Source organism: Copadichromis virginalis, linkage group LG7 (genome assembly GCF_057382275.1).
Source record: "Copadichromis virginalis isolate Kocher_CV1m ecotype Utaka linkage group LG7, C_Virginalis_male_GT1.1, whole genome shotgun sequence".
Classification (NCBI taxonomy): Eukaryota; Metazoa; Chordata; class Actinopteri; order Cichliformes; family Cichlidae; genus Copadichromis; species Copadichromis virginalis.
The window spans coordinates 51,067,750-51,084,185 of record NC_140624.1 but is presented as its reverse complement, the minus strand read 5'-3'; the positions used below and the strand labels follow the sequence as shown (position 1 = coordinate 51,084,185).

The window sequence follows — 16,436 nt, the reverse complement described above, 5'->3', positions numbered from 1 at the left end:
TGTCACAAAATGACCAGATGAATCAGAGAGGATGTCACCATGGCAGATCATCAAGAACTGATAACAGGGCAACAGACTGTAAAACATGGAGGAAAAAGAGAAATCCAAGGAATACGACAACAGTCGTACTGTGTGCCCATGAGCAGAAGTGATACTCAATGCAAAAATTATTGCTGTCACTAAAACACGGCTACTTTTAACAATACTGAGAGGAAAGAGCGTAAAAAAGGAATGAAACATTATACACCCCCCTTGGCCAGTGTGAATAGGCCTTAATTACAATCTCTTTTCACTTGTTTTCAGTTTACATTTCTCCACTGCTGATGATACACCGAGCCTTTTTTTCTCTCTCTTTTCCAACCTCCATCCTTTCAGCACTTTTTCTGAATTCATGTCTCCTTTTCCCATTCTGTGTTGACCCCCGCTCTCATGCATTTCAAAATAGCTGCCTATCTTACATCTTCTTCATTATCGGGAGGAACGAGCACATTGTGTTTCGATGGAAACTGAAGCACAATAATATGGAAACAATTGCAGTCTCTTATTCGTCTCTCTCTTTATCTTTCTCCTCTCTTTAGGAACTCATGCTGCCTTCGACCATGAGAGAATGAGTCACGGAGAGAAGAGCTGAGAAAAGAAAGAAGCAGAGAGAGAAAAAGAAAGTGATAAAAAAAAATTTAAAAAAGGAAGCAGAAGAGACCAAAAAAAAAAGTTTAAAAAGACCAGATCATTATGGGAACGCAGTCAAGCCAATCCCGTACTTTGGCCATCCAATCTCCTGAGGGCCCAGGGGACAAAGCAGGTGGAGAAGGACAGGCTGCCAAGTAGACCAGCCAATGTGATGGACAGACAAAGGATAGGCTGCATTCCCTTCCTCTCCACTTATCTGCAGGTAACCTCCCTGGCCTCTGCAAGAGTTCTTCTTGCTGGAACGTTAAAGAGAAATGTGAATAAGAGGCAAAAAAATACATGTACAACTTCAGAAGACATGAAACAGCATGGACATTTTAAAGAATATTTGATGCTGCATATATTTATTTTTATATAAGATTTTAAAGGGAAGTTTAAGACAAGTTTTCTCACAGATATCTATACTATACCTTGAATTGGGAAAATGGTAATCCATCTTTTCTTGAGGACAATCTTATTTGCAAAGGAAGTCCTTGGTGTACAGATGAGCTGAGCAGCTAAATGCAATACTGTATAGAGACTGCTACATCTACAGTATTTTCTGGGATGAAAGTGAAACGTAGTCAGTCAATCGTATAGATCTCTCACTGTTACACTGAATATATAGTGATGGAGCGATCGCTTTCCTTGTTGACACACTAACACAAGAGATTCTCCACAACAGCAACCTGCCTTCACAGTGTGTGGATGTTGTGGGAGCGACAGAGGCTGGAGAAATGGTGAGCAAAGAGCCTGACCACTTGCTCACAGGCCAGACCAATGGCAAGAGCAGCTTGGCAGACAAGTTACCTGGGACAATGACCGTGCGCTCTGTGCTTCTCAATCGAGACTCCCCCGATATCGAAAGTCGCCTCAAGCGGCGCCGCAACCGCACCCACCAGGTCCGCTTCAAAGACCTGGAGGATGGTAGCAGCAGCAGTGGCAATAGTGGAACAGGGGAAAACAATAGCCATCAGAAGCCTGTCAAAGACTGTGACAGTCCACATCCTCTTCGCAAACACAGCAGCAGGTCCCCCCTGCCATGGACTGACAGGGACAGGCCACAGACCAAGGATCTACCTGGCCAAACCTCTGTGGTTGGGGCTGTGCGTGGTGACATGGCGAGCACTATAGAGGTGGTGGCTGCCTTTTTAGCTCGAGCGCCTCCTCATCCATTGACACCTGGTCCTACACGTCGAACCTGGGCACCACCGCAGGCTAACTCCCTAACCTTGCCAATGACACGCAGGCCGAGTACAAGCACCAGCACAGCCATTCAGACCTCCCCATGCCTGAAAAAGCCCCAATCTCTCCCTTCCTCCCACACTCGTAGCCACAGCCTTGGGGACTCAGTTGGGGTGGATGGGGATGACGAACATGACTCTCAAGACGAGTTCCTTACTCACAACCATGTGTTGTTACCTGCGTCCAAAGATCAGAACGGCCCTCCTGGCCCAGGGGAGCGAACTGTGGTGGAACGAAGGTCTAAAGTATCAAGGACCGAAATTAAGTCTGCTGTAAAACCCTCAAGGCACAGCTGCCCCCCTTTAGTCCTTCAAAATGCTGAGCCATACCACTGTTCCTCTGTATCCTGCCGAGATGGCCCCAAACGTCAGGGAAGCATTACTCCCTCAGCGATCAGGAGGAGAAAGCGTCTAAATAGGACAACGAGTGATCCTGGAAAGGAAGTGCACTACTGCACCACTCCCACACAGACTGAAAGTCCCCGTCCATCCCCACCCCCTTCAAATACCAAACTCTGTACCACTCAAGTTCAGACTGAGAGCCCACCCCCTCCTTTAAGTTCAAGGTACAGCACCGCCCAGAGTCAAACTGAAAATCACCATTCTCCACCTTCAAGTGAGGAACAATGCACAACCCAAATTCAGACCACCAGTACCAATCCAACCCTACCTCTGAATGCTCAACAGTGTACCGCTCAAATACAAACAAGCTCTCCCAGTCACTCTTCTCCTGATCGTAAACTTTCCACTACACAGACACAAACTAAAAGCCCGTTTGCTTCCCCACCTTTAATACCATCACCCAGCTCAGTGCAAATTCTGTGCAAGCCTATATCCCCAACAGTGACTCCAGACCCTCCTACTACCCAAACAACTACTGTGCCTTATTGTACATCTCCCCCACCTACAAGTGCACCAATACAAACTCCTGAGCACTGCACAAAGCTACCTTGTACTTCTCCAGCCAAGTTAGCTTCCACAGCCCCACCTCCTCCCAAAGCACTTTCCATTCCTTGCGCCACTTCTGTACCTACTGTTACCCAACTCCCAGTCCCCTATTACACTGTTGTGTCCCCACCAACAACACCCAGCACAGCCGCAGTCTGCTCCAGTGCTTCTTCAGCTGCATCGCCATGCCCCACCCAAAACTGCACCCCCCTTATGTCAAACGTGGTGTCATTCCCTCAGTTAACCTGCTCCACCTCTACCCCAACTATAACACCCATTGTAACTCCTGCTGATCCCACCAAACAGCCAACCCCTGCCCCAAATGTAATACATCAACCACCATCAGCAGCATCAAATGCTACACCTTCATCAAATGTAACTCCCTGTACATTTGTTACTCAAACTGCCATATCTTGCACATCCATATCATATTACACAACTACACATGCAGTTGGTCCCCATGCACCTCACTTGAACCCAACTGCACCTTCTTATGCCACAGTTATTCAAACTGTCTCTCATTGCAACATCCCATGTCAAACTTTGCAAAATACCTCTTCTGCTTGCACAGGCATAACCCCTTATTCCTCCCCCGTCCCAAAACTGAAATCTTGCACTTCTCCGCCTCCGCTTGTGAAAACCTATGTGTCCACTCTTGCAAATGTTCAACAATGTGCAACACCAACTAAAGCCATTCCTCTGTACTCTTCCACATTTCGTGCTGCACCACCGTACACCCCCCCTTCTCAGACCCCGTACAATGCTCAGGATAAGAGGGGCATTCGACTTCCACCTCCTCCTCCACCGCCTCCACCATACACACCACGAAAAAAGGGAAATGATCCGCCAGGTCCTGCAGTCCGAACACCCATGCTCAGGGCAGACAGCAAGGTCAGCAACAAAGATAAAGATAGAGAGAAGGAAAAAAAGGAGGATATAAAAGACTCACCAAAGCTCTGTGAGAGAGCCAGCTCTCTGAAGCACAGAGCTCAAACTCCGCCAGTTGCTGTGATGAAGGGAGAGAAGCAGTCCTCCTCCTCCTCCTCCTCTCCTGCCAAGGCCTGTTTTAAGCCCAGCTGTCTTAGCTCAGCCCAGGCTCAGCTTGGGGCGCTACACAAAATGCTCTGCTCAGGAGCCAACGTCAGGCCGAACACCCCCAACAGCCAACACGCTCTCCCTCCAAATCAGCAGGGATGCTCTGGATCCAGGGGCTGCTCTGCTTCTGGGGGGCGGCCTACAGCTGGGCCCCTGACTGCCACCCAGGCTGATACTCTGAGACAGGTCCAGGAAATTCTGGGAGGGTTGGTGTCTGGGGCCAGGTGTAAATTGGACCCATCCAGGGTGACAGAAAAGCTCTTGAGTCCCAATGGCCCTCTGCATGATATTCGTAGCTTGCAGACTCAACTTCACAGCCTGGAGGGGGTCCTGGAGACCAGCCAGAACACCATTAAGGTCCTGCTGGATGTCATTCAAGACCTTGAGAAGAAGGAAGCTGAGAGAGATGGGTGAGGCTATATTTAATTTCAGTGAGACAATTTACATAATGAAAAAGTGAACCTGCTTTGAATGTTATTAGACAATTAAATGACTGTTATCAGTTGTCACCCACAGATCACGCGCACCCTGCTGTACCCACTAGTAAGCCAGGAGGTGCAGTATCATTCTTTCTGATCACTGGTTGACAGAAAGTGACTTTTATGTAAGCCACATGAATAACACATAAACTCTCCAGTGTACGTTTCACCCTGGTAAGACAGAAAACTGAGACTTCTAAATTGTGATTATTATGAACAAGTCTGTTTAAATTAAAACTATGATCTTTAAGTGCTTCACTTGAGACTTTGGTGACTTTGTGGATTACTATAACATAACCAAACAACCAGTCAACAATAAACTTCATATCAACAGTAATAGAAAACAAAGAGAAAGCACAAGTCTCATATGCACCTGGGTTCATCTGATTTATAAAGCAATAATGTACTACTAAGCCTATTTGTTGATGATCTACTGGCTGTATTTTTTTGCCACAATAACAACTGATAATTGACATTTTACAGTTTCTCTCAAACATAGAAAAAACACCATAGTTAACCTGCAAAAGACTGTAACGTGACCCGAACCTTTCAGAATAGGCTTTTGTCTCAATGAATAAGTTACTCCTGCCAAAAAATGACAAGCTCATTTGACACTGTGTAAACCAGAGTCATCAGAATGTTTCGGTATTTGGTCGAAATAACTCTACAAGTGATTTCCTCATCTTCTAATTTCCCTAAAAAGTTTTGTTCTACATGTTTCTATTGACAGTGTTTCTATTGACTATATTGCATTCGGCTTATTTTCCTGATGATAACTGAGTGCTGTTGTGTATCAAAGTGAATTCAGATGATTTATCATGCAGTGTTTATTGCATACTTTGTAGAGCAAAAGTACACATACATTAGCATGTAATGTGATGAATAAAAATTTCCTGCAATTATCATACAACATAGTAAATTGCAGTAAACAGACCGTAAAATGTAAACATAATTGCAAAGACCCCACCCCCCCCCCACCACCACCACCACCACCACCACCACATAGATTGTCATCGCTTTAAGCACATAGCGTGGAAACAAGACACGGTTTTCTAGTATTCTACATCAATAAACAGTGCTGGAATCACTGGACATCCTGTTACTCTGTTGGCCACAGATTCTCAGCCACCTCACACCTAATGTGTTCGCTTTCAGTGTAAAAGAGAAAGAACCATTGAATGCCGCATCCGTCCTCTGCACTCTCCTGGATCTTCTTACATTCATGGCAGGCTGCTTGCCCTATAAAATGAGTTGGCTCTTCAGTGTTAACAAACTGTTGTAACTCTGTTGCTCTCAAGCTCTATAAAATATATACATACACCTGGATCACCAGATTTTGGTTTTCTGGTGGACTATTCTGCATTTAATGACATACATAATAAAGTGCAAAACTATTTTTTAAAAAATGGTAAATGGCCTGTATTTATAATAGCGCTTTACTAGTCCCTAAGGACCCCAAAGCGCTTTACACATTCAGTCATCCACCCATTCACACACACATTCACACACTGGTGATGGCAAGCTACATTGTAGCCACAGCCACCCTGGGGCGCACTGACAGAGGCGAGGCTGCCGAACACTGGCGCCACCGGGCCTTCTGACCACCACCAAACACAAAAAAGTCTACTTTTAATTACAAAGACATGCCAAGGTTGTTAGCTATTTGCTTAAATGTCCTAAAAGATATTAGCAAATGCTAAATAACAGACGATAACAAAGAGAAATACTCTCTTTGATGTGCATACATTTAAAGCTGAAGGTTTTCAGATATTGTGTGTGACAGTTTGGACTGTTATTGAAGAATTGAGCCAAAGCAACTGGGAACAACCGAAGCTTGTTGAGCCCAAACTCTAAAAATATGCAATACACATACATGCGCAAATCTTACATGACAGCAGGGTCAGCACATTTTAATAGTTTGCTGGACTGTTCCGCAAGTAGAGCTCATTTCCTGAGCTTGCTATTAAAAAAGGCTGTTGGCCTTTTTAAAAAAATCACACAGTCTGGAATTTAATTCTAGAAATTTCACACACTAGTGAAGATGGCCCCGGATTACACCATTGTTCTTTGGCACCACGTGCCCAAGGTGGTTTCCAAAGGTAGTGTTACCAGTAGTGTGAAAGGTGCTGCTGCCTGGGGTTAAATCAAGAGCCTCAAAAGGGCTTGTTTGGTTTTAAAAGTAGTGTGAAAGCCCTGGGCTAAAAGAGGAGCTATCCCACAACTGAAGCTGTAAATATGAAATGACTGCAACCCTTGGGCTAATGGAACTGTAAACCCAAGGCTACCAGAGCCTTGCAGCACAGTTCCAAGCACAGTGTGAGAAGCCATCTGTTAATTTTTAACAGTCAATCGCTCAGCCTTTATTAAATTTAGAAAGATGGATAGATATCAAAGCCAGACATAACAGCGCTTTGCACTAATAGACTATCTCTTCTCTCATGGAACGGAGCAGACAAGTGGGTTGTTGTAGACAGATTATTCTTCACCAAAAAGGGAATATCCACAGCCCAGCAGTAATAACTTTCCAGCATCGTGTGCTCTGAATATTACAGATAGATGGTTGTTGCGCCTAAGCCTTGCTGTGATGAAGCTCCTCTATTTATAGCCAATCCCCCTACTGCACACAGTGTCAATACAAAGCTCTGTGGACAGAACACAATATAAATTTGGTCAGAGTGAAAAAGGCAAAAGCTAAAACGGCAGGTTGAGCGACAGAAAGAGGAAAACGCAACACCAGATTGAGCAGCAGCAGAAAGCAGGGGAGCATCTGTAGTTATTTTTACGACGTCTCATGTCAGTCAGGCAAGTGTCAGCTCTCAATATGCTGAGGAACTGATCTCATGTCAGACCACGGGGAGGCTTATGGGAGTTTGGGCGCACCTATTTCGCGAAGCCTTGTTCCTCATGCATGTATGCAGCAGGCGGGAGAGATTGTCATCAAGTGGTTTCAGATGCTCCATGCCTCTTTAGTGTAAAGCCATTCTCATCAAGTCTTTAATTAATCTGCTTCCTACATTGTAAGCAGCTTAGTAATTTCTTCTGCCTTATCATTCCAAAATAGTACATGTTTGCGGGGGGGACGCGAAAGAAAAATCATGGATACACAGGAAGGGATGCGTGTCTGTGAATCCATGGAAAGACTTGACTGATGTCTGAGCAGCGTAATCCAAATCACAGTGTTAACACTAATGCCAGCCCTTTGAAGACATCTGAACATGTGACTGAACAGCCCTCTGTCTCATAAAGTGACACATCTTGCATGTTCCAGTATTTAAATTCAGTCCCCGGCCTTGTGCACGCAGACTTGACTTCTACCTCATAAGCATTATTTTATGCCTGGAGTGATATAGTGACTCATGGTTTACGTAACCGACCGAGCCCGTTGGAAGGGGTATCGTTCATTAAAAAATGATCAGGGGTGATTTCAGGGAGGAGATTGGTTTATATTCAGGACTTCGTGTGCCAAAAATTCGACTCAGCGAGGGAAAATGATAACCTCAATATGTCTTTGTGGGCTCACACAAACACAAAACCATTCCTCTTTGATTTTGTTCCCCTGATATGTCATCTCTGCGCTTCTCAACAGAAGACATTCCTACAGAACCGGACAGGACATCGAGAACTGTGGGACCTGCAGGGACTGCGCATGCATCATCTACAGGTACGTGGATGTATACGTATTTGGAAATCTGACTGTTTATTGCTTGCATCACACGTGAGCACCGAGAGCACAGAGCTTGTGTCGGTGCACAGTTATGTGCATCACGCTGTCACTTTGAGTCACATCAGAAGTTCAGTTTTATGGCTTGGTAGGATTGCCATTCTGCTCTGTGTGACAGCACGGACGGATATGAAGCACTCTGAGTATGGCCACTCGTTGCATAAACACCGCTGCCAGTTTTGATCACTGAACGCATTTATAAGAGCTGCATTAATCGCAATCATTCTCCTGCTCCTCCTCTAAATTAATAGGCTAAACAAGAAACACAGACTTAAGTCATGCACCTGTGTTCAAACCACTTTTTCCCCCTCCCTCTCCCCTTTTTGCTCCTCTCATTTTTCAACTCTCGTCATCTCTCTTTTAGACACACACAGGCACTCACACACACATAGAGTGACTCCAGAATCATTCTGCTCTGAGATTTGAATTAAAATCAGTCAATTAACAAACAGGATTTCACACTTTGTGAGAGGGTGAAAAAAGAACAGAAAAGTGGGGATTGTGACAAAATTGAAATCCGTGTCTCCTGCTTCTACATGTCAAAAACTGTGGGGGAGGGGAGGGGGTCCTTCAGAGAGGAGACAAGAGGAGAAATGAAACCCATGATAGAATAGGAGGGGTGACAAGAGTGCTTGCATGCGTGGATGTAATTTGATTATGGCAGGATTAAAGCAGTACTCTGATTATTAAAACTTTCATTTAAACACCTCGGATGGGGGCTAAGAAATGATTTCATAAATCTGCGAACGAATAACTCAATTAAGGAGACAAAATTCATCATCAGTCTTTTTAATTGTGGTCTGGAGCGGCGAAAAGTGACATACATTCACCTCAGACTGATTACTTCCAGTGATTCGATTCCGTGCCCACTCGCTCGTTTGTTATTTATTATTTTGCTTATTATTTTATTAATAAGGTGTTTCCTGTAGCTGCGACGTATCCTCGACCTTAACTCCATTATCAAGCAAATGGCATTATAACTGAAGCTTAGTTACTGTAAACCACATAAATGATTCAATCAAACTATTATCCTAATCTGATTGTATTCAGTAATTATACTGTGTGTGGAGAGCCCCTCTGTCAAAACACATGGAAAAGACAGTGGGGGCGACAGTTGAGGACAAGAAAGCAAAAAAGAAAATAAAAAACAGAGAGATCTAAGAGAAAAGAGAGATTTAAAATGAAAGATGAAAAGAGGGAGAAGAGGCCTATAAGAAAAGTGATTGAGTTGGAAGCTAAATAGGGGTTCATCTTGAAATATTGCCACATTACTCCTCAGGAATGTCTGAAGCAGCGACACTTCCTAATGTTAAAGTAAAAAAAAGAAGAGAGATTCAAAAGTTATCACTCTGGGATGTTCTTCGCAGTTTTTTTTCTCTCGGGTAGCAGTTCTGAAATATTTGACTTAATACTGCGACCTGCCGATGACATCACAAGCCTCGGTTTTATGGTCAGATGAGGACTTATCAGTCAATCTGCCGCCGAGTCGACATGCTTCTTTCCATGTGTGACAAGAGGATTTTCCTGCTTTGAAAGGGGGGGGGGGGGATTCTCTTTTCTCTGCGACTCAAGTAGAGCCGAGTTTAGAAAAAGAGAAGTTGGCAGCAGTACAGAAGAAGGTGAAGATAAAGCGTAGCCTGAAAAAGTGAGTGATGGAAAAGCCCTGAAATCTGAAAAGGCAGATTTCATCAATTAAGAAGCTTCTTGGAATCTTAGTCTTCGAAGAAAAGCCCAGCTCAGCACGCCCCACTCTGCCAATCTAGTTGAAAAGCTGAGATGGGAGTTTATTCAGAAAAATGAATTCCATTTCAGAATTTTTGTGCAAGACTATTTGTCATTGACAAGTCAGCCGCAACAAATTTTAGCCGAGTGATGTGACCGAGATTCATTTCAAAGCGAAATAAAGAGTATTTATTTTCACGGATCAGATAGGTACTTGTATAAAAAGGGTCGCGATAAGCTCGCAGGTCAATACCGCTACAATCAAACCGTTGTTTTGGTTAGTTGGCCGGCAGCTCGTACATGTTCCTCAGGCATGTGGTGCTGGTGCTTAGCCTTTGATAAAAGTGGCTGCATGCTTGCCACATCGAAAAGGAGCCAGCAGAGGTTGTTTGCGATGGATGGATGGATGGATGGATGGTTTGGTCGTTTGGGTCCAAAGTTCAAACTACTGACCTCAGTGGCTCTGTGAGGGTCTAAGGCAAGAAACTACACAAATGCAGATTTTTCTCCTGATGATTTTCTTCCTCTAGTAATGACCCCCAGCCTCCACTGCATAATGCAGTGTAATGTTCAGGTTTCAAACCTGCTAAAATGCGACCAGATTATTAAAAGGCACAGAGGCAGAGCTGGTGCCAGCACTGGCAGGGCAGCGGCAGAAAAGAGGACTTTTCTGCATTTTTGATTCACTGCACTCAAAGTGCTTTTTTTGGCTGTGCCACACAGCTGTTTCTGGTATGGACACAAGCTGAAACCATAGTATGTTTTTGTGTTAGATTTCATCTACATTTAATCTGATTTTTCTTCCATTGCAATTTTAAGGAAAGATTTTGAGTTAAATCTTATACCTGGTGTTGCTGAGCAAAATTGAGTTGAAAGACACAGTTCAGTTCAGTATTTGTCCTGAGTGATCCTGAAATCCAATTAACAATAATCATCAGTGTTTGGCTTACAGCTTGCAGGTGGAAAGAGTTAATGCAACGATACATTCTAGTAGAGAGTCTGCAGTTTTCAAACACAGCAATTACACTACGCTTTTGATCCTGTGTAGTAAGTGTTTTTTCTCCTGATTGCCTCAAAGGTCGAGAAAATCCATATTATTCTTTTCAGACTTTGCTTTTGTGACCAGGACAATGACATTTTTAAATTTAATTACTGGTTACCAAAGGGAAGTTTGAGGCGTAATCAATCAGAAATAACAAAGAAAAGAAAAAAACATCCAACTTATTGTCTAGGAAAAAGTTATGTTACGTAATGATATGTGTAAGAGTGGGATTGTAAACCTTGGAGGAAAAAAAGGACAAAATCTAACCCTCACTTTAATGCAGGCACCAAGCTGGATATGATAAGCATCTCTTTAAAAAAACATAAACACCTAACAACATCATGAATATGTTAAGCACAAAGTTGTTATGATACATGTGTATTTAAGCATGCCTTTGTGTGTTTGCGCACAGGGCTTTGTTCTCTAGTTTCTCAGGACATCGGCAGAGCTTATATAAAAATGCTAATGACACTTTAAGCATGCAAATGTAGATTCTAGTGGCTACAGAGAGAAACATTCTGAGCATTTTGTACCCAAACACGGTTCATAAACAAACACTTCATTTGTTCTGCCTTTTTTTTAAGGTCTCATTTTACAGGACGAATAATGCATGATGTATCTGATGTTATTTATCCAGCACCACTGGCACATTAACTGCATATTAAAATGTGAATTCGATTGTGTGGCCATGCAGGAGTGTTAATTAGTGAATGCGTTTGTGATCCCCACCCCCTTCTCTCCCTGTTATTCTTTTTGCTAATGGCGAATGTGCTGTATGAAATGAAGTAGGGAGGTCTAACAAGGAGCTGTTGTGCTTAATCCCCGTGGAGTGTACGGAGACAGCAGCCTAATCAGATCTGTACTCTGCTGCTTTATCTCTGCAACTGCTCTGTCTATTGCTCGATCACGCGTTTCGCTGGAGGAGCTTGATGGACCGCGACTCTGAGACGGATTAATGACTCCGTGGACGATATGTTTTCATCTGAACTATGAGTCTACTAAAGTTTGCTCTTTTTTTCCTTTCTTTAAAACAAAACCTTCGTCGCCTTCAGTGAACAGCAGATAATTGAGGGGAAAAAGGAGTGCTGAGGAAGCATTTCTGCCTTTCTTGTTTTCCTTTTCGCTGACTTTTATCCACGGAGATATCACTCGTGTTTGTTGCCAATCTTGTGTGTGGCCTTGTTCCACGCTCATATTGTTTTCTCTCCATTGCTCTCATTTAGTCAGACTCTTTAAACAATTGTCAATGAGTGCCTGTTCACATCAGTGATATGCATATGCATGCCCAGGCACGGTGGTGACAGAGGATTTCTTTTGCGTGTCTCGTAAGAATCGGGCCGTAGACTGATCCATCGGGATGATTTGAGATGAACATTTTGTGACAGTGCCTACAGTAAGAGTTCTTCGCTCCCCAATCCCACCACACACCGACCGTGAATCAGCGCTTCCTGACGCACAGCTCCACTGGCACAACATTGCACGACAGATATTCGCACGCTGTCCCTCGATTGTGATAGACCCCAGAGAGAGTCGGCTGAGAATAAGAGAGTCTGGAGACTGGGCGTGGGAGATGAATTGCGGATGACTCTCAATGCATCTCAATTTCTCCTTTTTTTAAAAAAAAAATTTGGCAAGTGTCCCATCCCTTCTTCTCTTACTTTTTCCCCTGCGCAAATGTCTAACTCTTGTGTGCAGTGAAATATTAATCCACATCAAGAATTCATCACAACGGCTTTAAAAGATTTTAAAAAGTAATAATAGTGCCGGGGGAGACTTGGAGTCATCTCTTTGTTGGCTCGATATGGGTGGAGGATGATTGCCAGAGACGCTTGTCCAGTGGATTTCTGTGATGGAGCAGCTCTGCATGCCTTGCATGATTAAACATGCAGCACAATGCAAGCTGAGTTTCAGACAGAATTAATTGATTGAGAGAACAAATTGATTGTTTGTTTGTTTTGTTTTGTTTTTAAACAGCATGTGGCTTTTTTTGTGATTCTGTCAAGCTGTGAAAGGCTGAACAAGGGAATAAAGAGAAGCACACTAAAGTGAAGAACCTAGTAAGAAAATTCATAGTGTCTTTTCAGGAACTCAAGTGAGTGTTAAGAGTTGTGGGCTGTGTTGCATAGAGCCCTCATTCATACTACTCTTGGCCTCTGTAATATGCTTCTGTCTCCTTCCCTATCGCCAGAGTGCCACTTCACAGCTCGGTCTCACGTTTCTTTCCACCACCTTTGAATCACCTTCTCATCTGGCCCAGAAGGGCATAGCAGTCCAATTCAAATATTCTCCACATGTTCCTAACTGTGGCCCATAGCTACAAGACAGCTTCTCATTGTCCTGCTTTTATCCAGACGAATATGCTATTTTACAGGCATCAGAAAGAGGCGCCTTTTCCCACAGATTGCTTGTGTCACTTCCTCTGCTCTGCCCCCACTTCTCCGTTCTCCCCGCCTTGAATATAAATACATTTCACACCTAAATGGGGATGAGGTGAAGTGGTGCAAACTGGCAACTCTGGATTGGGTATAGCAGCAGCAGGAAAGAAGGATGAGAGGAACATCAGAGAGGTGTTTAGTGGGAACAATTGCTACTTACAGCACTGGATTCCCTTCAATAGATAAATGAACCATGACCCCAACATGTTTCTATGCACAGTTTACTGAGGCAAATCAACAATTGCACTATACATGCAGTATGCAAATCAGTAGACACTCGTCCCAAAAAAGTCTGCACCCCGATGTGCACATATTTAACAGAGCTCCCCTTGAAACACAGTGATGTGTGAACTAATTATAGATGAACTTCTTATGTTCACGTACACAAGGATATGTCTGAACCTGTATGTAGCCTCAAGGCTTTCATTAAACATTGACGATTCTCTTCCATTATCATAACAGGGAGTGAGAAGACCTGACTGAATAGAATAGAAAATGAATTCTCAGGGGGGAAAAATACAGAGAGGAAGAAAGAGGAGGAGGAGGAGGAAAAGAGTGCATCTGTACTTGAAGAAGCAATGGAGCAAAGCGGGGAGGAAGATGAAACACAAAACCTACTTTTATGAAACATAAACCATACAAAGTATAATTTAGTGACAGAGGGACCTGAGTGTGTTTGTGTAAAAGAGAGTGAGCAGACGTCGTCCAGACTTGACTGTCACATACAGCGTCAGTCTCACAAATCAAGCAAACTCCATCTGTTCCACCATTAATCTGATTTGCTTCTACATTGCAGGGCCAAGTCTGCAATCATTTAAGTGAATGGTCCTTATTTTGAGGGGTTCCTCCAGTCCTGTGACATCATCTGTGCAGCAGCAGTGACAGTTTCGGGAGCAATGTAGTACTAGTGCTGTGATTTGTGACCTCAAAGACGGTGTAAAGAACCCTCCACTGAGACTGAGCTTCCTCTGCTGATGCTAACATGCCTATGGTCCTAAATGTAAAAAACTGTAAAGTCTAGTGGCAGGTTTCTGCTTGTTTTTTCTTTTTTACTGTTTATTTTATTTTATGGTCCACAATTTTTTTTAACATTCTGGTGTGATGTCAAAGCATTGTCAACAACTGCAACGCACCCCCCCTTTTTTTTCAGAAAAAAAGCTCTACGACCCAATGAACACCTGCTTATTCATCACCAAACAGCAGGCAGATGTAATTAAGGTCCATCCACTTATCTAGCAATTTGCTTGTCACCCCTGGGCACTAGTTCCACTTGCACAGCTCACCCTCGAATATATTTTATATCCCATCATATGTGAGTCAGTGACATCCTTTGATCCTATATGTTTCACTTCCATCACACTAAATAAAGTTTCTGTTTCTGTCATTGCGTGTTTTTCACCATCTTTTAAATTACTGCCATCTTGTGGCCACAGTTGGCTATTGTCTCTGGAAGCATGCTTAACTCTGCTTTAATACAATTCCTCTGGAATCTGTAGTATTTGCCAGTTTTATGGAAATGTCTATGTCCTTTTAAAAAAAGGCTGGAGTTGGGCGAGCCAGAAGGCCAGCAGCTTTTTATTCTGATTATTTACACATGAACATTGTGGTTAACTTGAGAAACGGATGTGAGACTTTTATGCTAGACAAACTGTAGCTGACTCTACTTTCATCGGTCTGTTACCATATCTGTGTTGTATGGAAACAATAGCAAGTAAAGTAGGAGGATCAATTTTCTCTCACTAACCAGCTTGACTAATATGTAAGATGGAGAAGAGGAGGTTCGCCGCATTCAAACATTTTGTTGCAAGAGCAAAAATAAACAGAATAGCTCTTAGACATGATATATTCAAAAATAATTTAGTTACCAGTCAAAACAATTTTAACTGAATCCTGAGGCTAAAGCTGTCAACATCCAGTATCCAGGTGTATCCCGATCTAAACTGCCCATAACTGAGCTTGGATTTGCTTTTATGGATGTCTTCTACATCCAGAGTGTGAGCACTCCATGGGAAATTGATCCAAACATACAAGCATGAATTCTTTACTGTACAACCTAAGCAAATGGAGGGAAAAAACTAGAGAGAGAAACAGAGAGAGACATGTAAATGGAAAGTGATAGAAAGACAACAAAAAGCTGATACCTGGTATATTGCGAATGTAACTGGATATGACACGTTTTTGTCTCTCTAAAGAAAGATTTGTCAGAGTCTTGACAGTGACCTTTTGCTAACAACCCCATCAGAACTTTAAGACCTGTGTTGATGTTGGGGCATGTGTGTGCACATGTGCACGTCTTCCCCCCGTGGATGAGCCTGATAATGGAGAAGTGGTGTGTGTGAAATGTGTAAAGGGCAAGGCAGGCAGTTCTTCTGCAGTAATCCATCTTTACTTCAGGGCTGAGCCATGGATCAACAGGCATCTCGCGGGGGAGAGGGAGAAAACACACTGTAGGCATCAATCTCATTCATATGAATCTACACAGTCGAAATGTTCAGCCAGCTGGAGCACGAGATTTTCACAGTGAGAAAACAAGAAAATAGACATGAAGAGCATTATTGGCTCTACATACTTATTTTTTTTTTAATTTTTATCTTGAACTGCTGACAGCACTACAGCTAGGTCAGAAAAGGCACCGTGGTATGTGACGTGTTCATAGTGCATACATTGAAAACATGTTTGTCCCAGACCATTCAGAGGAGATGTGAAACCATAAAATTGTTTTATGTCCTTACAAATGTGTATCCATCCACTCGTGAGTTTGTTTGTGTGTGGAAATGACAAATATAAACCTGGGTGTGAAACAGAAGGGTGAGAGACACACCAAGAAAAACAGGAGAGCGAAAACCCTTGTTAATGCTGCTAATCACATACCGAACTTGTGCCAACAGTAAGTGCCAGATGGTGCCCATCACCATTGTGCCATGTCTTTGAAACAGGGAGGAGAGAGGAAGATCAAGAGTGGCATGTGGAACAGGGAAGCTCTGCCTAATGTGGATGATGTGTCATATAAATAATAATCAGGCTAGAATCTCACCCACAGCTAAATTAGATCCCTAAAGCTCATCCACTAGCACCCACTCT

At 43.2% G+C, this 16,436-nt stretch overlaps 1 protein-coding gene across 3 annotated transcripts in view; it reads left to right on the top strand.

Annotated features, from left to right (window-relative positions):
• The window catches only part of LOC146706040 (uncharacterized), a 49,841-nt gene that overhangs the window by 12,424 nt on the left and 20,981 nt on the right, over positions 1–16,436 (top strand). For 2 of the 3 annotated variants that reach the window (XM_085464028.1, XM_085464029.1), the window contains exons 2-3: positions 579–4,366; positions 8,022–8,096. In XM_085464028.1, coding sequence (XP_085320154.1) covers positions 1,407–4,366; positions 8,022–8,096 — 3,035 coding nt within the window. In that variant the 5' untranslated portion in view covers positions 579–1,406. The remainder of the gene's footprint in view (positions 1–578; positions 4,367–8,021; positions 8,097–16,436) is intronic. The other variant, XM_085464030.1, reaches the window with a different exon arrangement.